This window comes from Cololabis saira, chromosome 15 (genome assembly GCF_033807715.1).
Source record: "Cololabis saira isolate AMF1-May2022 chromosome 15, fColSai1.1, whole genome shotgun sequence".
In the NCBI taxonomy this organism is placed as follows: Eukaryota; Metazoa; Chordata; class Actinopteri; order Beloniformes; family Belonidae; genus Cololabis; species Cololabis saira.
Genome location: NC_084601.1, coordinates 10805390 through 10829208, shown reverse-complemented (window position 1 = coordinate 10829208; position 23819 = coordinate 10805390). Strand labels below are relative to the sequence as shown.

Genomic DNA, 23819 nt, shown 5'->3' with positions numbered 1-23819 from the left:
GTTACTATCTACATTCAAGAATTAACACGATTCAACAAGAGACATGGAACTTTCCCACAGGTTTATTGATGAGTTGTTCTGTTCCCATATCTAAGTGAGATCAGAAATAGCAGGTTTGTTAAGGCACAAACATCATGTGAAAAATGCTTAAATTGTCACTGCTCTTTTTGTGAAAATCGGAAAGGACCACAAGTTTGTTCCAGTTCAGCTTTGTGGGTGAGTATATATATATATATACTGTATATATATATATATATATATATATATATATATATATATATATATATATATATATATATATATATATATATATATATATATATATATACATACATATATATATATATATATATGTACAGGACGTTATCGGGGAGTCCCAGAAGAAGAGCGGATTTGTCCTTACTGTGACATTAATGATATTGAAAATGAGTTCCATTTTGTATTTTATTGTCCTCTGTATCATGAGTTGCGTCAGAAATTATTTGATAGGTGTAAGAATTTGGATTTGATGTGGGTAATTGATGCTAAGAGGCTCAAATGGATTTTTGATTATAAAGTATTTGCACTTGCTGACTATTTAGAGAAAGCATGGGATAAACGAAGAAAAGTAACATATATGTGAAAATATCCATTCTGGCTTTTGTTAGGGAGAATTTTTTTTAATTTTATTCATTTATCTTTATTTTTTTTATTTTGATTTACTTATTTTGCTTTTTCCGGTGTACACTGTGCAGCTCCCAATTAAGTGAGTGTGATATTGTATATTGATGATTTTCTGTTTATGATGTCTTATAATCCTGTAAGGGATGGGTCTTCGACACAAAAATAAAACTCAAAACTATATATATATATATATATATATATATATATATATATATATATATATATATATATATATATATATATATATATATATATATATATATATATATATATATATATATGGATGATTAAATCTTAGTAACAGAGTCAGAGCCTGCACTGACGTGTCCCTGATGTTCAGCTGAGTGTTGGTGTTGACGGTCTCCTGGTCCACGTGCTCACCTCTGTTTACACTGTTGCGTGCTGACGTCACGGAGCCCCGCCCCGCTGCCTGGCAACGTGAGGAGAACAGGAAGACCCGCCGAGCCCAGCCAGCACACTCCGGACCTGCACGCAAAACAGCTACAAACGACTCCCAGCCGCGCCATGGAGGATGCAGAGAAAGGTGAATAATTTACTCGGGTTTATTGGCGTGTTAGAGTTGTAACAGACCTATTGACACTGATTTTGCCCCAGAAAAAACTCAGCAAACTAGTTAGCTAACTCGTCGCTGCGACCGAAGTTTGACCTGCACCATATGCTACTGTCCAATTTAAATGTTTTTGTAAGAGAAACAACAGAAGTCTTTAGAAGGACAATAAATCATACCGTTTCATTAAACAAATGAAGTGTCAGCATTTACAAAAATAACAAGGACGTGGACTATTACTGAGCATGTGTCCCATCGTGTATCAGCCAGTGAGCTAATACATAAAGGAGGAAGTTAACATTTACGCTCTAACAAAAACCACACGGTTATGAAATAAATGCATATTTAAAAGGTCCAAATGTTTGGCAGCAAAGTGCACGTACTATATATGTTTGTTATAATAAAGGCAGACTTTTATATTCTCGTTGAAATCGAGTGCACAAGTTTTATTTGACCCTCCTATTCGCTGTTTAAGTGGCAATTAGGGAATAAAACTGTGAATCACTGCTGAGAGTGCACTTTACCCACCAGTCCTACTTCCTTTCTACTCCTCCCTCCACCTGGATATTTCTGCTCCTGTTGAGCAGCCAACTGCTCTCAATGTTTAATTATTTCTTTATTAAAGGAAAGGAACAATATATATGGCGTATTCCTACAAGATTATCATAAATAACCTGTGACTCGTTCCTAATTTGTCAGTATTCATTGCAGACCAAAGGAAAATGAATTCTGTGAGCAGTTGGTGAAGTTTAGAACTTTACATTTTATCTTATCTCGTTGACGAGTGGAGGTCACTTTTATGACAGGCTAGTTGTCTCTGACTTGTGAACTTTTCAGTGCTTTGCATATATGCGTTTAAAGGCTTCCCCCTACTACATAACATTTTATTTCCACCATATGTGTAAATGAAATACCAACTGTTCAGGTAAGACGTGTCTGGCTAAAAATGAATCTTATACAGTGCTGAAAATAGTGAATGCCACATGTCTATCAAGGGTATCCTTTTGCTGTACTTCAGATTGGTATTCATCGGAATCTTTATTTTGAATACAGTAATGGCAATTATGTAGTTTTCATTAAATTATCTTATAATTTAATTAAATAAAGCTATAAAATTTTCTGTACTAGAATAAATGAAAGAAGCTTTTTTTTATCTCTTCTATCTGATCTAAAAATCAAAACAAGTCTCTTTTTATATAGACACATTGTCATGGCAACAGAGCAGGATTCATTAGTGTGTCGTATCCGTTTATCCCTGGCAGGTGTATTCTCTATCTTAATTACTGTCATTATGATTCGAAGCTGCAAAAGCACTTTGAAGTATATCATTATATATGTCCCCTTAAAAATCAGTTTACCAGAAGTTTAATATCACGTTCTTTTTTTGCTTTGAATGCAGAGTTCAATATGAAAAAGGGGCAGCTTAGACTTGTTGGAAGAGGAGCTGAAATCGGATCATGCTGATTTAGTGGCGTTCTCGAAGCAGTCTGCTTTTGTTTGATTCTGCATCTGTGTATGTATTAGATTCAATTAAATTTTATTTATATAGCGTCTAATACAACAGATATTGTCTCTAGATGCTTTCCAGAGATCCAGAACATGAACATGAACATAAACATAGACATAAACCCCCGAGCAATTATTACATAAACATTAGATAATTTTGATGACAAACATCTCTTTCTTGGAGTCCTGGTAGTTGTGCTGTCTGTTAAATCTTGAGATAGAGGTAGTCTTTTGGGCTGTGAAATAGTTTAGCCATGATGTTTGTATACTGTGGAAAGATGGGGACCTTGAGGCTCAGGGCATTTTCAGCTAGGAGTATCCCTTCAGGCTGATTTCAAAGTCTTGAATTTAAACATTGGCAATTACTAAATGTTAAGATATTTCACACTGTGCTTCTATTTTGTCGTATTTTAATGTTGTTTACATGTTTCTCCTTTTCACTCTTTTCTACATCCAGAGTAAAAACCTATAATTTTGCTTTAGAATGAAATGTTCAAAAATGACAGTCAGGCTTTTCTGATCGTCTTGTTTTTCAAGTCATTTGTTTAATAAGGTTGATCATGAGCAGTGGCTAACAATTTTGACTTATTAGATTTGAAGAACAACTTCCTGCTTTCAGCTGTGGGAGGAAGTCTCTCACTGACAGCCCCCCCTCCCAGCAATGTACAGCTGATTTGGTCTGAGCAAGAAAATTAACCGTGCAAATCTCATGAACCCGTATTTTCCTACCTGTGGAACATTAACCACCATATTAGATATTGAAACAGAGATGTATTGCCTTATCATGTAAAATATTGGCTTATTTTGAATTGATGGCAACAACACATCACCAAAAAGTTGGAACAGGGCGATGTTTACCAGTGTGTAGTATCCCCTCTTCTTCTAACAACTGTCTGTAAACATCTGGGAAGTGAAGAGACAAGTGGCTGGAGTTTTAGGAGAGGAATTGTCTGATACAACAGTCCTGGGCTTCACTACAGAAATTTTAGTTTCAAGATGCGCAAAGTGTTTTGTGTTGGTGAAAGGTCTGGCCTGCACTCGGGCCAATCCAGCACCTTGACTCTTCTCCTGTGGAGGTATGTTGTTGTGATGGATGCAGTCTGGGGTTTAGCAGTGTTTCTTGATGAAATATGCAAAGCCTTCTCTGAAGGAGACGTTGTCTGGGAGGGAGCAGATGTCCTTCCAAAATATTCAGCTTTTCGGCACATAGAGATTTCCAGATGTGTAAGATCTTTTCTATTCAAATAATTCAAAATAAGCTAGTACTTTCTATGAAATGGCAAAATGTCTGTTTCAATATCTGATACGCTATGTTTGATTGGTAATAAAATATGGGTTTATTACATGTGGAAATTATTGCATTCCCTTTTTTATTATTGAAATGTTTTTGGAATTGAAATTGTAGTTTAACAGAAAATAATAATTCCAAATATAGTTGAAATTATTTCATCAGTTTCTTATGAGTCAATATCTTGACCTAAATATTTGACAGAAACCCGGCTAAACTAGAGATGGTAATAATATCAAAAAGATAATAACTGATGTTATACAGAATCTCGACTAAATGCACCTGTTACCAGCCAAAGCTGTCACATGTTGCTCTTAAAGAAGTGTGTTTGAAGAGATTATAGTTCTCTGAATTGACACGTGCTGCATCTGATGTATCCAGACATAATAAGTTTAAAGCTTTATTTTCCTCACATTACAGGGTTCACATCACACTAATTGACAAAAGTAATTTACATAAATGCATCTGTAGAAAGATGAGTGCAAGAAAGTTAATCTGTATAAAAATCAGAACTGCACAAGATGCATTTCTTTGATGTTGTTGAAACCAAAACAGTTTTTATTGAATTTGTTATGAGTCTTGACCAACAGAGCACACCGAGCCCCTGCGTTTCCTCCAGCTTTAAAAGAATGTTTCATTAGCCTGTGAGATTTGGCCTTACAGTTGTCTCCCCTGCCTGCAGAGAGTCTTCCAACATGACACGGTAGCGAGAAACTTGAAGTTTTACTGACAGATCAAGCAGAGGGGGCGTATAAATGTATCAGTTGTTAACAGATTTAAGCATGTCATTCAGTTGCATTTAAAAATGACGTTGTTTTCCTACCCATGCTGTTGATGGTGGTAAATGACACTGACTACCGACATGTCCAGACTTCTTATAAGCCTAACCCCTCAAATCCAGAGGGACTAGTATTTCTGGCTCGATTTTCAACACCTCTCTATTGTCTTCTCACATGACTGAAGATGATTTTTCCAGTTTTTCTGCTTGTGGAATACACAATACAACTTTCAAGGCCCTGTGTTTCAATTATAAGTGCATACTTTGTCAGAAAAAGAGAGAAACATTCTCTCATAAATTTTATTTTTTTTAAGGTGGCATAATCAAAAACATGGCTCCTTGCTTGCTGACTGAGAGAAAATTGAGTAGAATAATATGTTTGCTCTTAGTTTTTATATTATACTTCATAGGTATGCTGCTCTTCTCTGGCATGTGCAGCATATTTTTCTCTTTCCAGTGAAGTACAAAATATGTTTAAGATACGCCTCACGATATCAAGCTTTACTTACATCCATTTTAATATCCCGTCTGAACGGAGCCTCCCTGATGTAACCATGATATGACATTCTGGGCAGTGTGCACATTATATAAAGGAAATGCATGTCTTATGCACATGGCAGACCTTGTTTGGCATAGGTCCATATTTGCTACTTAGTTTAAAAAAAACAAATAAAAAAAAAAAACATCTGGAAAACTCTGTAAAATGTAAATAAATACAGAATGTCATGATTTGCAAATTATTTAAACACTCAAACATGTCATGGTATGTTTGATGGTATGTCCTTATAGATATGTTAACATGTTTGGTTTTGTAATTGTTGGTTCTGGTGTTGAGCTTGTGTTGACCATTCATGATGCATTTAATAACAGAAACATTTTAACTTCCAGCTGCCAGCAGGACACTACATTACCTAATTTAGTGCAACCTACCTATAAGGGACTTTTTAGTTGACCATTCATAAACATCGATTTATCTATTTCTCTTCCGATAAGCTTTTCTTGCGTAGATTTGCTGGTGGGCTTTGGATCATTTTCCTTTCTTGTGACCAAGCGCTGTGGAAGTCGGGCAGGTATCCTCACATTTACCTCTAGAATACAGAAGAGTTCATGCTTGACTTAGTGTGTGCAAGGTACCCCGGTTCTGTGGCTTCAAAACAAACCCAAATCACTACCCTTCCACTGCCATGCATAGCAATGGCTAGAAGGTGTTTCTCTCAAAATGCAGTGTTGGGGTTTCTCCAAACACGATGCATGGTGTAACAACTCTGCTTTGGTCTCATCTGTCCTTATGGTCTTGTGATTTGTTTAGATGAAGTTTTGTGAACCTCAGTTGTCCTTCCATTCAGCTATAAGAGACTTTCTCCTGGATGAGTCTTCAAATAAGTCATACTTGCTCAATCTTCTGACTGTGCTGTTGAGTCCTGTCGTGGTCAGTGAGCCCTGTGGGGAAGATGAAGCCCCTCACTCCATGAGTTGGTTAGTATTTCTCAGGACTGCACTCAGATTTGGGGGTAAATTTGCTGGGAAGTCCAGTCATGAGGAGATTAACTACGTTTTCCACTTGTTAATGAGTGTTTTCATTGTTGATATCAAATTGTTTGACAAAGGTTTTAGGTTCCTTCCCAAATTGATGACCAATTTCTTGTATAATTCTCCCTTTGCGTTGTGTTAAAACACACATTAATCCTACAGAGCAGCGAAGGGCCAACATGTCTTCTTTTGTAAGGTCTATACAGCTGCTGGTGGACACGGACTGATGATTTGTAGCGCCTGGCTGCAACTTGCCCTCTTAAATCCTGACGCATCACTAAGGGGTACTTGGTATTGCCCTATTGGCCTTTTTCTTTTTTTTCTTTTCAGATTGTTTTGTTTTGTTGTTGTACCAGTATTGGTTTAAATGCAAACCATATCCGACCTTCCTAATTATCATGAAATAGTTCTGGAATATCTCCAGAGCCATAACACTATTATTCCCACGATCTCGGGGCCCTGGATACCTCAGGTTCAAGTCTCGGCCTGTCGCTTTTTACTGCATGTCTTCCCCCCCCCTCTCTCTATCCGTTTCCCATGTATCTACTTTCCCAATAAAAGCCACTAGTGCCACAAAAAATAAAAGTAAATGAATTTGGCATGATCTTCAGGTCGGGCATTAAGGACAGATAATTCTGGAGTAGAAATCCCTGGACTGGCTCAAAAGCAGTGTTGTAAACCATTATTGCTTCATCCACAGAAGCATGGTAAAACTTTATAATCACTCACCCACTCACTCTGGATTTTGGATCATTCCCGCCCACACCTTCAGCGAGTGCGTTCTTCTCACGCCTGCTGTCACTGGATTTCTTACCATTATTGGCCACATCAGTACTTTCTGACTTTTAAACAATAGTTCCTTAGATTTTGTGCCTCCTTCTATTTTACATTTAATGCGCAAGCCATACTGTGAACCCAAACGTCAAAAAGAACCAGCACCAACATAGGACTCCTCTGCTGTGCCTTTTACTGAACTGCCAGCATTCTTGGCTAAAGACAGCACTTGAACACCTGCAGCGACGACATTCACTAACTGTGATGTACTTTCCAGTAGACCTGGGTGCAACAGCCTGTTGGTTATTTAAAAATACAAAAAGTGATAGAAACTATAGTCGGACACAGCCAAACATTAATGGCATTACACACCGAAAAAAGGGACACAAGACAAATGTTCATAGTCAGAAACCTTGACACATGTAGAATACAGTTATTTCTTGTATTATGAGCGTGCACGTAAATATTGCCAATTTCAGATTACATTCTGAGTGCAAATGTGGCCTGTCTGCAGTCTGTTTTGTTTTTAAAAGGGAGACCAAATTTCCTTTGGTCTCTTTTAAAGAGGTGGTGTAACACACTGGCAAACCCCAACTCAGTATTTTTTGAATCAAATTCCAGAAAAGATGAGCAAAAGTCAGTTTCAAATTTTTATATTCTGTCTTAGTGCTCCTTTTTGAGTTAAACAATAAGTAAAAAAACATTTACATTTAAAATAGCAAAAGGTCTCAAGCTTATGTAGTGCCTTTTTAGCCGTATACAGGTTCTACAATGCCTTCAAAATAGTGTTTCTCATTGACCCATCTACAAAAATATACCTACACTGCAGGACTTCTATAACACAGCTCCCTTTATATACAGCAGCGAGTTTGATTTCTGCACTAGCATCCCAGTGAGCAGACTGAGGGGCTATGTGGGGTTCACTGTCCTGCCCAGGGGAAATGTCAACACATAACGGGGCGAGGGATCAATCTGCCAATAAACAGTGGGTAGAGTCGGACGACTGGCTTCACCCATTGATCCACAGCCTCTGTTTTTATAGCTTACTATTTTTTGTTTATACCACTTTTAGTAGTGCATTTTTAAAATGTCAGTTTTTGTGCGTTTTCAGCACAAGAAATGTTGTTTCTAGAAGACGGCGGTGGGTGGTTTTTCTGAGATGTTTCAAGCTGGATCTTGTCCCCTCTGAGAGGCTAGAACAGCTGTTTCCACCTATTTTTTCAGATGTTTTTACAACCACTTGCTAGCCGAAATGTAGATTGGATACACATGTACAGTATGTGTGTCCCACCCATGCCTTTCCTTATTGTTTTCCCATGATGCACATCTCATGGGAACTTTGTGGGCCCAGTTGTTGCATCCACCGTCATGCATGTCTCATGATTCTTGTTTTAGGCCAATCATGTGACAGGCTATGCCTTGAATAGTAGTGTAATTGATCTCATGCTGTGGTTCATTAACCACTTCAAAATGGCTGTTTGTTCGCGGCTGTAGTCTCGCTCGAGGGGAAAAAATTAAATTCTGACATTTTTTGTATGAATTTACTTATTTATTTATTAGCAAGTCTGGTTTTTTTTTTTATTTTTTTTTTTTAGCAATTTATCTGATTCAAGCATTTAAGTCATTTACCTTCAAAAACCTTTCACTCTGGTGATACAGTGACTTGATCAAGAGGACTGGAATGTCAAATTAATGTTGAGTCCACTCTGTAGCAACATAAATATTAAGATAAAACACTAAAAAACATTACGGATATATTTATTGAAATGATGGCGTATTGATGTAGACATTTGTGCTTGGATCTTTGAACATGATCATGTATTCTCTCGTGCAGTGATGCCGACCAAGGTTATTTTGTTTTTGTGAATGATAATTGATAGCTTGTGATGAGTGACTGCAAGAAAGTTATTTGTGAGCTGAAATCATTTGAAAGGGGGGTTGGAACCTGACATGGGCCTACATTAGCTATGCACAGTAGAACCTGCTATTACACCCATTTGATAAACATCTGTTATGATTTACTGGAACCCCTGCACCTCCAGTGGGGTGTAGGAAAATATATTTTTATTTTTTTTTACCATGCCTCCAGTGCGGCTGGTAAAGTGCCCGTCCTTGTTTCATAATGTGAGGCATTTCCTGGAAAAGATCAGCGCATTCTTGCTCATCTAATTCCATAAACTGGAAGGGTTGTGCTCTCCGTCTCTCTTCCTACTCTAGCTAATGTTTTAGATAGTACCAGGAATAATTGAGGGTATATTTACACTACATTGCATATTCTGATTAGTTACTCAACAATCCAGTTTTAAACTGGTTTCATTCTTTAGTTTAAACTGGTGGTTGTCTTTGTTCTAGCTGATGCCGCTCTGAGGACATGCAGTCGCCCTCTGTAATAAAATTTGTGCTGGAATGTCACCAGACTGATTTTGTACTTCACTGCAGCCGTGAACGTCTCAGCAGGTGTTTAAAGCCGTTAAAGTGTTTGCTGCCTGTGTATTTGAGTCTGACTTAGATAACACGATTGTGTTGTTTTAGTTTTAAAGGTAATAGTCAGAATTTGTGAAAAGATGTTAAAATAATGATCTTAAATTTCAGTGAATGCCCTTGTGGTTCAACAGTGATAAATGTCCTAGTGCTTCTGATCACAGACAGTGGTACTTCTCTTTTCCAACAGAGCGTTTTCTTTTCCGTCTACATGCGTGCAGACAATAGTCAGCGTCGCCTTGGGCGTCCTCCCCATTCTAGCTGACAAGCACGACTCCTGCTTTAGACTGGCCTGCCCACCCTGGATTAGTGCTTTGCTATAATCTGGGACACTGCAGATTATGCTTTTCACCTAATGTATCCCTACACACACACGCACGCACACACACACCACGTGACCTTCCTACACAAATGGACCCTCTGGTTTTTCCTCCTCGGATGACAGGCTGGATGACAGAAAGTGAGTGAGGAAAGAAACTGGCTGAGAGACGTGAAAGTGTTGAAACTGGAGACTTGTGCAATATCACTGCAGCGCTCCGCGTGCTAACAGTGACAAGCATCAGCACAGGGACAGCACTGATTACGCAAAAGGACAGCTGAAAGGACGGACTGAAAGATTTACCTTTGGGATTTGAAGAGGGCAGGAAGAGTGCAGGTGTGCATGCTGCAACAGCTGCTCCATGAGACGGGTAACTTATTAACGGAGAAGGGAGCCAAGCTTTTAAAACACCTTGTGGTGTTACTGTCACTATGACTACCTAAAAGCTGGTATAAAAACCTCTTTGAGTGTTGGTTCTTATCGCTTATACAAGAGTGCAGGGTGCTGTAAACAAGGGGACGTGGAGACAACCAGCACGCGGCTGGATCACATGGAAACAATCACCACTTGGCGAGCTTCGCTCGGGTAGTGTTGATGGTGAGGAGGTGGCCGTCACTCCGACCAACAACACCCAACAAGCTGTAAATATGGACCCTCTGGAGGAGTACCATTCCCCGTTTGACTTTGAGCAAGGGGTCAACGCCAGCTACCTGTACCTCTCCCCGTCTTACAGCGACACACCGCCCAGCTCACCAGCCGTCAAAGCGAAAGGTAATTCAGAGGAGGAAAGAAAGGAGGGGGGAATTTCTGTGTGCAGTTTTGTCTGTGTGCATGTTTGTGTGTGTGCTGAAAACCCCAGCATGGTTTGGTCAATTTAAAGGGATTAATTTGGGGGAATACGAACTAATTGCGAGGGCAGAAGTAAATGTTGGAGGGGTCTGACTGCAGCCTTTGCTAATATTTGTGTTGTTTTCATTTTGTAATTTAATTAATTTTTTTTATTTTTTCCCACCAATCATCCATAAATATTTTTTTTTATTTTAACTTGGTTGGAGCCATTTTTACTCTTCTTCAGTTCACTCAAATATTTGCTCAGAACATTGTTGACTGTGTGGTTTCTCCAAGTTATAAACTATTTCATCTCAGACATATTTTAACATTCCTTGTAAGATGTATTCACACAAATGTGATTTTTAGGTCCAGACCAAAAAAACGAAGAGCGTCTGTAGTTTGGTATGTTCACACTGGCAATGTGCTTAAAAATACTTCCTGGTATTTTTATTTCATTTAGATCTGTTAAAGGGGGACCTATTATGGCATCTAATACCTATTTTAAACAGGCCTTGAATGTCTTAAAAACAAGCTTTTGATTGTTTTTGCTAAATAAATTAGAAATTCAGCCTCTGAGGAATGTCTATCATCTCATTCTCTAAACTCATTCTCTATGCGGGATTCTGAGTGGGTGGGGAGGCTATGATGATGAGGCTCTGTGCTGATTGCTACGAAAAAATGGCGGAAGCTCCGGCCGGCAGAGTCAAGCCTGAATTATGGTTCTGCATTAAATCGACGTTGTAGCCTACGGCGTAGGCTCTGCGTTGGTGTAACGCGGAACCATAAATCAGCCTTTACACCATGTCCGTGTCCTCACCGTGTTATAACTGCATGCGATGCGAGCGAGCGTCAACGACAAAATCAATTCCATTGCTTTATTTTCTATTGGACTGTCCTTACTGGCTGCTGCGGCGCGACGCGGCGCGCCATTTTGAGCTGAACATTTGTCGGACGCCCTGCTTCTATTTTCTTCCTGTCGCTTGCGTTGAAAGCCGGTTGAAAGCGCTGTAGGAAACAGTCATGGATGAGGAACGGCTGATCCAGTTAGTTGAAATGAGAAGTTATCTCTATGATTCCTCCTCATTTCACTACAAAAACCTCAATAAAGTGGCAGCTGCTGGAGGGAGATGGACAGAGAGCGTCCGATGTCACGCAGTGCTACGCGATAGTCGGACGCTCGCATGCAGTTACATGGTTTTATAGTTGTGGGCGTGGTTTGCATTTTGGTTACGTAACGAAAATGTGCCAAATCTGAACGGCTCGTAGATCCACATGACACTGGACGGCTCATCCGGGCGGCTGTACAGACACTGCAGAATTTGGTTGCTTTCCTCCTTCTCTGAGTTGGCAGGCTGAGGGGAGACCACTTTATATATGTTAAAGCAAGAAAAAACGTGTTTTTCATTATAGGTCCCCTTTTAAATAAGTCTGAGTCACTTGACCAAATAACATTAGTTTATGAAAATGCCTTTGAGTGGCTGTACTTGGCTGTTGTGCACGGAGAACAGTGGATATGTTTTTAAAGGGATGTTTTCGCCTGCCTTTATCTGAACAATCCTTAGACATCACAACTCCTGCCAGACTGCCGGGTATAAATATCCCAGGAAATATCTACACATAGCTAATTACTTCAGATCCACGACACATGTAAACAGCATGTGAACTTTACCTACTTGCTGTTTGACTCCTACTGTATTTACTGTACTGTATTTAACTCAAATGAGCTGAGATACGTGTTAAAGTGGACTTTAAATCAGTGTTTCTTCTCCACGGCCGACACATGATGCTCTTCCTGTGTCTGTGTTTACTTTCAAGCGCAGCGCTGTTGTACTTCAGCTAATTGTTTCAACTTCTCTTCAACTGCAGTGGTTTGAATCTCTGACTTTGCATAATATTATCTTAAACTGCTCATACGTTTTAAATCTGTTCATCTTTCCACTGTGTTCTTCCTTGTATGACTGAACATCATGGAATAATGAAATTGTCCTTCTCTTTAGTCACTTTGTCTGTTTTTTAAGTTTTCCACTGATACATTTTGTCTTGATATAAACTACCAACAAAATTTGGAGTAAGTTTGATTCAGACGCTGTATACCTGCCAGCATTTGTGTTTAGATACGAGGTCATTTTATGCTAGTGCTGGCCACCAGTGGTGGACAGTAACGGAGTAAATTTACTTGAGTACTGTACTTAAGTACATATCCAGAGGATTTGTACTTTACTTGAGTATTAGATTTCTTTGGTACTTATTACTCTTACTTGAATACATTTCCAAGACAAATATTTTTACTTTTACTCGAGTAAATTTCTAGGAAGGCTGAAAAGTACTTGTTACTTTCAGGTCTGCTCTTTTTTCTTCTTCCCTAAAATCCTATTGGACACAAGCTGTTTTTGTCAAAGGAGGAGACCTATCACAGTGCACGCTCTCCACTGGGATGTACGTAAAGCGGAAATACGTCAAGCCTCCTCAAAACGATACCACCAAAGTAGCCTGCGTTTGTCAAGACAGAGCCGCAACAATGGCTACGCCTGCGTCAGGAGAAGAAAGACAATCCACTGAGTCGTCTGAGTCTGATAACGAGCCGGACTCGGAGCAGGGACTTTCACAAAATCCTTGGCCGTATCTTAACTCAATGTTTGAGTTCGACCGAGTAAAAAACGAGGGCACAGAAAAACCACAGACATTTATTTTCAAATGTTTATTGTGTCTGCCGAAGCAGAACTACCTCTCTGCTTTCAACAACTCAACATCGAATTCTCAGAAACAAGAGTTAAAAGATCCTTAAATTCATTTAGAAAAAATATAGTAATTTACTGATGTGGAAAATAAGAAATGTACTCTTACTCTTACTCTTACTTTTACTTAAAGTAAATTTAAAAGCATTTACTTTTGGATACTTAAAGGTATTGTGACATCATTTTTAACATGCTTTTAACACTATTAAAAGTCTTGGGCAACATCCCTCAAATGTGTCTAAAAGAGTGTAACAAGAAAAACTTCACTCTAGTAATCTTTTCCTGGCTTTTTATTACAGTGTTTTTTTGCGCCGTGAAAAATGCTTCCTTTCCCCCCTTTCCTGTCAATCATTGCTCCGCTCCTCCTCCAAACCTCCTCCTCCTCCCGCCATACGCTCACAGCGGCGTCGGAGCGACAGGCGAAGCATGCACGGAAAAGCAGGAGGGCGAACCACAGCAAACAATCATAAAAATAAAGGCATGCAAGCAGCAGTGTCCCCTTATCTTAAGTCCAGTCAGTGGCCGCGGGTCTTCTTAGCAGTTTTCCTCCGGTGATTAGAACAAAAGAGGCGTGTTAAGCCTGATTTATGGTTCCGCGTTAAATCGACGCAGAGCCTACGCCGTAGGGTTCAGCGTATGGTGCGCGTCGCCGCGTAACCCTACGCCGTAGGTTCTGCGTCGGTGTAACGCGGAACCATAAATCAGCCTTTATGGTGCTGGAGAGGAGAGGAGACAGGGAGCTGGGTGGAGGGGGCGGTGATTTAGCGGATCATTACGTAACGATCCGCCACCAAACCACATGCGCCGTTTTTGCACAGTTATGCGGAAAATCCCAGAAAGCACACAATACACTGAATGTTAAAAGTTCGTTGTTTTTTGGGTGTAATTGATGTCAAGACACCCAACAAAACACAAAAAATCAAGAAAAATGTGTTTTTCATGTCACAATCCCTTTAAGTACCTTTAAAAGCAAGTACTTTTCTACTCTTACTCGAGTAATATTTTGACTGAGCTACTTTTACTTGTAACGGAGTAAATTTTGACCAGTAGTATTTGTACTCTTACCCAAGTACTGGGGTCAAGTACTCTGTCCACCTCTGCTGGCCACTATACTTGAAGTATACATTAGCATAAAAATGATGATAATAGTTACATTTCTAGGGCATTAGACTCAAAACAACAGCTTTTAATATTTACTACTAAAAAGTCAATAACGATTAATGACTCCTGACTATAATAACCTGTAATTTTGTCATTTTATTGTTTGGTTTAGTCATGATGACAACATTATAAGTAGTGTTTTGTTTTTTTAATTTGTCAATTTAAGATGATTGTGTGGCATCCGGTTAATCTTATGAGCAATGGCAGTGAGATATTTCTTTTTTTTTTTTTTTTTTTTTGTCTAATCTTTTTCATAGCTCTGTTAAGATTGCTCTCTTCTCAAGCGTGGATCCTCGTCTTTGTTTCCTTCTTGATTTAGCTGTGACTGCTGCCCAAGGTTGGGCAGAGATTGTGGGCGGGTGTGCACTGGTGAAGCAAGCCAAACGTCTGCCTACTGCCGACATTCACAGTCAAACATTCCTCCCTTTTTAGATGCTTTCTTCTGCTCCTCGCACCTACGGTTGGCGTCACCGCCTCAAGGTTAAACAGAGCTGCTCCCAGACTTGCATACAGGCCACACCCACTGCCAAGATTACATCACTTCACTTTAGATAACAAGAACAAAAAAGTAAAATCAGATATAAATTCAGTTCCTGTGAGGCCTTTTTTCTATTTGTAAATTGAGTACTGCTGTTTAAAAACAGAAGTGGCTGTCACACAATGCTTTTTATTTTTTTCTCAAGTAGTTTCTGAAAAGCAAACTCCAGTGCTCGCCGCTGCGGTATGTTCCCCTTTCCCACGCAGATGCTTTCTCATCTAAGGGCATCTTAAATGGTTAATAAACTGCTTACTTGCGTAATGAGTATGTCAGAGTTTTCCTGGTGAGATTTCCAGACTAACGTAATATGTTTTATCAGGAATCAAGTGATTTGTAGCGCCGCTACTCGCCAGTTTTCTTTATACTTACCAAGCCGGGTGTGCTCTTTAAATAATGGGCATTTCATGGTGAATTTCTGCAGCTAGACGACTCTTAAGATCATCATCATGCAGCGCAGAAACACGCACGTATATTGTGTGTCGCCTCTTGTGAAGTTATTTTTGGCCAAATGATTATAATGATGTTGCTTCTGCTTACAACCTTTGGCCTCTTTCTAAAATCAGTACAATCCAACAGATTTTTATTCTTTAGTAGCTCATTGAGGTTGTTGGACGATGGCCCTTAGTGTAGGTGTGTAGGTGTATGTCAATAATTATGACTCAAGTAAGTGTTTGATTATAAAGTTATTGTAATGGCTTCATTGCAAACACGTTAACGACGGCAGTATTGAATAGATTTAGTTTGTTTGTTGGGTGGAGGTTAAAACCAATGGTTGCTCTGGCTGTGATACGGCTGCTGGAGGTGATGGCAGCTGCTCTTTATGCTTTTGATACCACACTAGTCACACTGTTGACCTTTCAGAAACATGGCAGAAGTCAAATATTGAGTAGTTAAACATCCACATGCGCTCTGTCTCTGGCATCGTTGTAGGTGCACCTCCTTTTTCTGCTGAGATAACGCAGTAAAAGCATGAAGTTCCTCTTTCCATTGGTTCCCCCTAGCACTGTTTGTCATCTATTTTGTTCCCTTTTTTTTCATTATATCATTGACTGGGCTGTTGCAACGCTTTGAGTCTCTTTTTTTGTCCCAATTTTAGCCAACTTTAGCTGTTTGACAGATAGCTTAATGTTTAACTTCAGAATGTAAGGAGACATTATTCATGATCAAGTCGGTGCCTGTGATGTTTCCATGTCCCCCTCACCCCGGTGGACAGTTGGTGGGAGTGTTTTTTTGCTGATGTCATGTTTTGTTTTCATCACGTCATACATCAGAACTCTGTTCTCGTCCGTCTACAAGACATTCAAGGTTTTACTGTCCGTTCAGACATAACTTTACAACCCTAAGCTATGCTGACATGATCTTTTTAGAGAGAAGAGGCTTTGTTAAGGAAATCCATTTAAACAAGTCATACTTGTTCAGTCTTTTGCTAATTCTGCAGTCATGAACTTTTCACATTTCACATGTTACCATACTAACAGTCTGAGATGTTGCTCTTGGGGTTTTAGTAATGTTTCAGAGCATTACACAGGCTGACCTTGGGGCGAACTTGTGGCGATGTCCACAGATGGGAAGTTTGACAGCCGTCTTGAGTGTTTCTACTTGTGAATAATCTTTCTTGTGCAAAATGATGGACTGCATTGTTTGGAAATGTCTCTGTAACATTTTCTGGAGTAACAGCGATCAGCTCTGAGATCTCTGATGATTCCTGTCCTACCGCCATTGTCGTAACGCAACATCTGAACGTTTCAGACCAGAGAACTGTCCAAACACCTGTCTTTATAGAGATGACCACACCTGATGATCACTCACCCCGCCGCCACTTCTGTTGAAGTTCAGGTGAAGTACAGCTAAAGCTAAATGTCCTGGGAGCACCATTAAAACAATTATTAAAACCTGGTCAACCCTATAATTAGGGCCTTCGCACTGATAGTGCGAAGGCCCTAATGTATCTGTAGGAAATGTTCTCGTTCTCTCTTTTTTTTTCCAACAAAATGAGGGCCTTTTTGCCCCCCTAAACGTGCCTCGAAAGTCACCAAATTTTGCACGCAAGCCAGGCCTGGCGAAAAATTTGATATTTAATGGTTTGCATTAATGGGCGTGGCCTAATGGCTCAACAGTGCCCCCTAGAAAACTTTGTGCCTCAAGCCCCACAATACGGTTTGACGTACATGCACGAAAATCGGTACACACCTGTATCATGTCGCAACTTAAAGAAAAGTCTCTTGGCGCCATGGCCGAAACCGAACAGGAAGTCGGCCATTTTGAATTAATCGTCTAATTTTGGCGCAATTTATGCCATTCCTTTGGCCGCTTCTTCGCCCGAACCGTAACGTGCCCCCAGGTGTGTTATACATCAAAATGTGCGTCTCGATCCTGCGACGATGCACCTTATTTTTCTCAGTCAAAAGCGTTACCGTGGCGACGATGGATGCCAAAAAGCGCGCCCCCCCTTCATCTGATTGGTCCATATTTGATAGTTCCTACTTTCTGCAATAACTTTTGAATGGTTTGACATAAAGAGTCGTGGGTGGTGTCATCGGACTTAGTTTTGAGTCCTTGACCTTTATTGGTAAAAATTGCACGCACGAGGGCCCGTTCATCGCTGCTTGCAGCTTTAATTATTATTATTATTATTATTATTATTATTATTATTATTGGAAAGACAGATAATCTGAGAGGTTTGTCAAATCCGGCTCCTTTCTAGCCCTGTTTGATCTGTTTTTGTCCCTTCAACCAGCAGATCGTACCATGCACGCGCTCTTTACACCGTCTGAACCCAGCGTGGCGTCCTCGTACACACAGAAATATTACTGTATAATTAATCCACCAGAGCTCGTACTGGGCACAGCTCTGCCAGAGGTGGAAACATCAAAGACCATGTCTACACTGCGTGAGCTGAAGGGGAAAATGTAAATGTGAGAATAAAAAGCATTTTCTTGACTGTGAAGCAGTTCTCCGTCTTGTCTTGAATTAAGTCACCGGTTTTCTTTAACTTTAACTAAAGGCAGCAAACTTTCTCCGCCTTTCTGCTCGGGCTACGTGATACGTTTTACGAACATGGTTCCCTACGCGTCTTAAAAAAGATATCACTTGAAGAGACTTGTGCGTTGTCAGGTGAAGAGTCTGTCGTCGTCTGTACCTCCAGGTTCCCAGGAGCAGCCAGACTCGGTCCCAGAGATGGGAGAGGACGCTGTAACGTCTGTCGGCCCGTCTCCTCCTCCTCCGCCCGCCATGACCGAGGAAGAGCGTCAGGAGCTACAAGAGGAGCTGGACAAGGTGGCTTTCTCTCTTTCTTTCTTTTTTTGTCTTACTTTTCAATTGTATATGTTGTAGCTAATCTATGTGAGTGTGTTTCCACCTGCTCAGGTTGAAGATGAGATCCAGACTCTGTCCCAGGTGCTGGCGGCCAAAGAGAAGAGGATGGCGGACATCAAGAGGAAGCTGGGCATTACACCTCTCAATGAGCTGAAACAGAACATCACCAAAACCTGGCAAGAGGTCACCACCTCCACCGCGTAAGTACTTCAGTCCCATCTGTGTACAAGCCAAGATCAGCGCTGACACATGCAACATCTCCAGGAGAAACATGCAACATCTTCTCTTAATATTGTGACACTGATGGAACCTGTGATTAACAAATGCTTAAGCAGAAGTTGTTACGTTTTTCTGCATCGCTGCTAACATAAACCCCAAAGAGCAAGTGACCCACACAGAGACTGAACGATATTTCAGTATCGGGGGAATTTTAGCAAAGTTGTGAAAAGATGACAAAATAAAACGGTTTTACAATATTGATATCGCAATGACATTAAAGTTGTTGCGCATCTTTAGCAAAGAGTGCATTGAATTTTACTGCAGCGCGGTGATTCCTTTCAAGGTTTTCTTTTTTGTCCTTCTCCTGTTTTGAATTCATGTGATTGAACATTTTTGGAGTTCTTTGAAGTTAACGTTCCCTTTGAGAAAGAATGTGAAATTCATGAGCCGCTGCGTTTTATTTTGATCTCATTCAGGGTATGCCTCGTAGTTTTGTGTCGGCCGCCGGCTGTCAGCACAGTTGTGAAGTCTCCTCTGCCGAACGAGGAAAGAGATGTTCACAGACTCCCTGCGGCATGTGTGGGGCCGGTTGACGTGAATTATGTTGCAGGAAATGAGCAGCATTCTGATGCTGTCATATTTTAATAATAATATATATAAAAAAAAGAATACATTGAAGTTTAGTTTGGGCCTGGATGCATCTGTTGAGCATTTGATTCCTCAGTCTCTTTATCACACACATATCTTCTCTCATATTCTCTCCCTGCTTCTGTCTGGTCTCAGCTATAAAAGGACATCTGAAACTCTGTCCCAGGCGGGTCTGAAAGCCACCGCAGCCTTCACCAACATGGGCTCGGCCATCAGTCGGAAGTTCGACGATGTCAGGTGAGTCAGATGGGAGACGTCGGCATGACAACGTCGACATGACAACGTCAACATGTGCATTTAAAGGTAAAGGGGGGTTTGCATTTGCGGCTTCCCTTTGCAATACTCTACTACACTTGAAGCCGGTCCCGCCAGATGTTTTGCCCGAGGCTGCAGTGCCGTGTGGTTCTCTTGCACGTCGCCACTGTCTGCTACTGTTAACCCACTTTTGCGTGTCCACAGCTTTTAAACGTTACTCAAAAATGCTGCAGATTGAATTGAAATCACATTTTGTAGATGTGTAATATTGTGTTTCTGTAGTTGTGTATCCGTCACCTCATTTGTTTATTGATACGATGACAAACGGCAGAGCAGCATGGAAACAAGGGGACAAGGGTGTTCATCATTGTGTTGGCTCACTAGTTTTTTCTTAAAACTTAAAGGGGACCTATTATGGCATGTAATACCAATTTTAAACGGGCCTTAAATGTCTTAAAAACAGGCTTTTGATTGTTTTTGCTAAATAAATTAGAAATTCAGCCTCTAAACCATGTCTTTATCTTCCCAGTCTCTAACCTCATTATCTATGCAGGATTCTGAGTGGGCGGGGCTATGATAATGAGGATCTGTGCTGATTGGCTGCCTGAATGACACGATACACCGCTACGAAAAAATGGCGGAAGCTCCGGCTGGCGGAGTTAGTTTGAATGTGTGGTTTCACGAATCGGAGGCCAACCGATGTAAATTGCATTTTGGTTACATAACGAAAGGGAGCAGAATCTGAACGGCTCTTGGAAGCCACATCACACTGGATGGCTCATCCGGGCGGCTGTACAGACACTGCAGAATTTGGTTGCTTTCCTCCTTCTCTGAGTTGACAGGCTGAGGGGAAACCACTTTATATATGTTAAAGCAAGAAAAAACATATTTTTCATAATAGGTCCCCTTTAACTTGATTGTTTTAAAAGTGAAACCGATGCCTGCCTGCTGAATGAATTGCTTGGTTTGGTTTAGGACCCGTTTAGTCCTATTTTCTGTTTCATAATGCAGCAAATGTTGTGATTGAGTAAGTGACCGCCCGGTTTCATCTGCTGCACAGTCTTAGTGCAACGTCTGCTTGTTTCCATTTAGAAAGACTTCTTTATTGGGGGAATTTACTTCAGCCAAGAAGGTTTGACCATGTTGGATAATAATAACAACAAAACAAAATAAAAAAAAATGTGACTGTATGAGTAAATGTACATGAGGTGGCAGTAAATACATCTGTCCATGTCTCCCGGGGACTTAAACCCATTAGCTCATATAGGTGTACTCTGTGTGGCGGAGAACACTGTCCAACCGCCCCCACCCCCCTAAAGGCCCTAATCTGTCTTTTCCCCTGTCATACCCCTCCTCTCTCTCGGGATTGTTGAGCTGCAAACAAGATTATTAGCCCCCTGGAAGCCACGCTGTGCTGAGAAGTGCAGCCTTACAGATGAGCTGCAGCTCTGGGTGGTGTCCAGGATGGGGGGGTGGTGGTTTTACACCGCTCTGAGAGGGGTCACAGAGGGTCAGCGGGGTCTTGCTGCTTACGACCAGGTCTTAACCCTTAATACTCAGGATTAGCATGTACCTTATGTGATGATACACGGTCCATCTTAATGGGATGAGGCTGGATTTATAGGACTTTTTACGCTTTTTAGAATAATTTAGCCCCAAACTGTATGCTGTGCACACATCTGAGCCTGATTTTTATCTGTTTTTGTTGTTTTTAATGTGCCCACTGTGCTTTGATGCTGACATGAATACTAACACCCACCTCTTCCTCCATCATGCTGTCGGATAGTTTACAATCGATACAACACTCGGCTAGCATGCCGGCCATAAGGTAAGAGCAGCTGAACTGGTTGAGTCCAACTTGACGGAGGTGAAGTGAATAAAGCAGCAGTACAAGAGTAAAGGGGAAGTTTTATTCATACTGTAGACTACTGTACGTGAGCGCGTTCCTCCAGCGACAGCTGCTATCAGCTCGCTGTGATGCCGCAGCTCTCATAATCTCGCTCAGCCAGGCCGCTGCTTTGTCAAGTGTTGCTCTAACAGAAACCTCAACAGAAATACGGAGATAAAAGAGCACTGATGCGTTGCAGGAGGGGGAAACTCCCGCCTTCAGAAACAAGTAAAGACTAAGTCGTGCACTGAGCACATCATTGCTCTCAGTGAGATGGAGTCATCTGCAGCCTCTTCTTCTGCTTTTATTTCAACATCTGGTTTTGAGTGATACCGCAACTAAAACCCTGCAGATTATTAATGAATAATGTATTATTTGGACAGAACTGTGGTACAGTTATGTAAGAACTCAACGTAATTTGACTTTTCTTTAGTTGCTTTGTTCCTGCATCTCTTTTTTTCAATGTTTCGATTTAGATATGATCAGTGAAAAAGAAAAGATTCAGGTCGCTTTAGGGAGGGCTGCAGAGCTCCTGCTTTCAGCCTTTCATCCACCCTCTCTGCTGTTGGAGGTGCATGTATGTGTGCTTTCCTAAACTTTGATATCTGGTCATTACAGTCATTTCAGCTCCGTCTGATTCTGTCTCTCTTTTCCCTCTCAGGAACGCTCAAACGTTCAAGACACTGGAGGAGAGAGTTGAGACGTTGAAGGTAAAAGATGAATGAAGTGCAGCTGCAAATACTCAGGCCGTGTAGTCAAAACCCAGGGTTGTGTGCACGCAAGCGCCCGTGACCCTGACGTGGACTTGTTGTGACTCAGACGCCCACTATTATTCTGCACTTTTTATGCTTTTTTTTATGATCCAGTAACTCGGGGCCACATGGTAAACCTGCAGGGGGGTCTGCACATATCAGAGTAGCACACGTGTGCACAATCATACACACCTCAGACCACGCATCTACCGTATTTTTAATTATCATTTCATTTGATTTATTTAGAGCAAGTCACTTTCCAAAGAGTAAAGTTGAGCCTGCATCCTGGGACCTGAATTCATCAATATTTTATCAGCTAAGCATATATAAATGTGTGATTTATGTGATTTGTTCTTCATACACATCATTAATAATAAACAAACGCACGCTTGCCTTTTATCGGCTGGTATTTCATGGTAATTGCGGCGCTGCAGGCAGCTGCGTGCGATGGTGACGCCGGGTTCGTAGTCGTGAGAAAACATCTCTTACCAGAGTTGATCACCTGCTAGTTGGTAATTGGTCGAGGGAAGGCCTCCATCTATTAATCAGCGAAGTTGGAGCAGACATCAGGCTTCTGCAGACTCATGCTGACGGTGGAAGTTTGTCCATCTGGACACGTGCACAATTCTTCCCTTCTGTGCACTTTTAACGTATTTTAATTGACAATCCAAAGTGAGACGTAAATCATCTTCTGAATGCTCATCAGGAAAAGTCCAGCGTTGTGGACCTAAACGTGAATGAAACAGGCTTTTACAGAAGTCTGGGGTTCGATATTCTTTACCTTTACCAAAAAGAAAATGGTATTTTCTGATGTTTTTCCCTCCAAGGTCAAAGATGATTTAATTACTTTCCCTCGTCTCTTCTCCTCCCCCAGACCAAAATGAGTCCCTCGCCCCCCGCCAGTGAAGGCAGCGACGACAGGAACCCGGACGGCTGCGACGCTCCGACCGCCGAGTCTTTGAGCAGTCAGCCGGACGACCCCCCCACCCAGGACCCGCTGATGCACTGAGGCCTCCTGACCCCTCTTGACCTCCCTCCTCCCTCGTCTGACCCCGGTGCCCCCTAACCCCCGCCCTCCCCGCCCTGAACTCTTGTGCGCCAGTCGCCCTTTATTGGAAACAAATGACTCGCCAGCCTCCATGTGATCTAATTGTCCCATCGCTTCTTCTGACACGTGCACCCAATTGTTGGCTTTTTGGAAGCTGAAAGCACCGATGGCTTCAGACACGTGGTTTCGTGCAGGTCGTGTGTTCAGGCTCATTGTGAAAGATCCCCCCCCCCCCCTCACCGTGTTGTATCTTCTTCTTCTTCTTCCCATTTTAAGATTTGCACTCCTCGTTTCTCTGCCTCGGACGCCAAACATGCTCCAATCTAGTTTTTCTTCATCAACTGAATACTGGTTTGACTGTAGAAACTTGCACAATTATGTTAAAAAATAAAAGAAAAAAAAGAAAAAGCTTTTTCAGAGAAGGATTTACGCTTTACATTTTCTTTGTGTCTAGATCAGCAGCGTTTGCATATATATCTAAATTATATGTCGGAGTTATTGTTATTAAACACATGTTCTGTG

The 23819-nt window shown here is 41.0% G+C and overlaps 1 protein-coding gene across 2 annotated transcripts; it reads left to right on the top strand.

Moving 5' to 3' along the window:
* Positions 1 to 1093: 1093 nt before the first annotated feature.
* On the top strand, positions 1094 to 23819 carry tpd52 (tumor protein D52). Of its 2 annotated transcripts, none has more exons than XM_061742446.1 (6): positions 1094 to 1207; positions 18318 to 18448; positions 18539 to 18687; positions 19490 to 19591; positions 22159 to 22207; positions 23124 to 23819. In XM_061742446.1, exons 1-6 carry the CDS (start codon positions 1189 to 1191, stop codon positions 23256 to 23258), a joined length of 585 nt encoding a protein of 194 aa, XP_061598430.1. In that variant the 5' UTR covers positions 1094 to 1188; the 3' UTR covers positions 23259 to 23819. The 2 variants fall into 2 exon arrangements, with proteins under 2 accessions (XP_061598430.1, XP_061598428.1); XM_061742444.1 differs by lacking the exon at positions 1094 to 1207 and adding an exon at positions 10304 to 10678.

Bases quoted from the DNA above. Each gene is read 5' to 3' on its own strand.
- tpd52 (XM_061742444.1), top strand. From the start codon at position 10,555: ATGGACCCTCTGGAGGAGTACCATTCCCCGTTTGACTTTGAGCAAGGG. The intron at 10,679-18,317 runs GTAATTCAGAGG...CTGTACCTCCAG, and splicing joins ACCAGCCGTCAAAGCGAAAG to GTTCCCAGGAGCAGCCAGAC. The intron at 22,208-23,123 runs GTAAAAGATGAA...CTCCTCCCCCAG, and splicing joins AGAGAGTTGAGACGTTGAAG to ACCAAAATGAGTCCCTCGCC.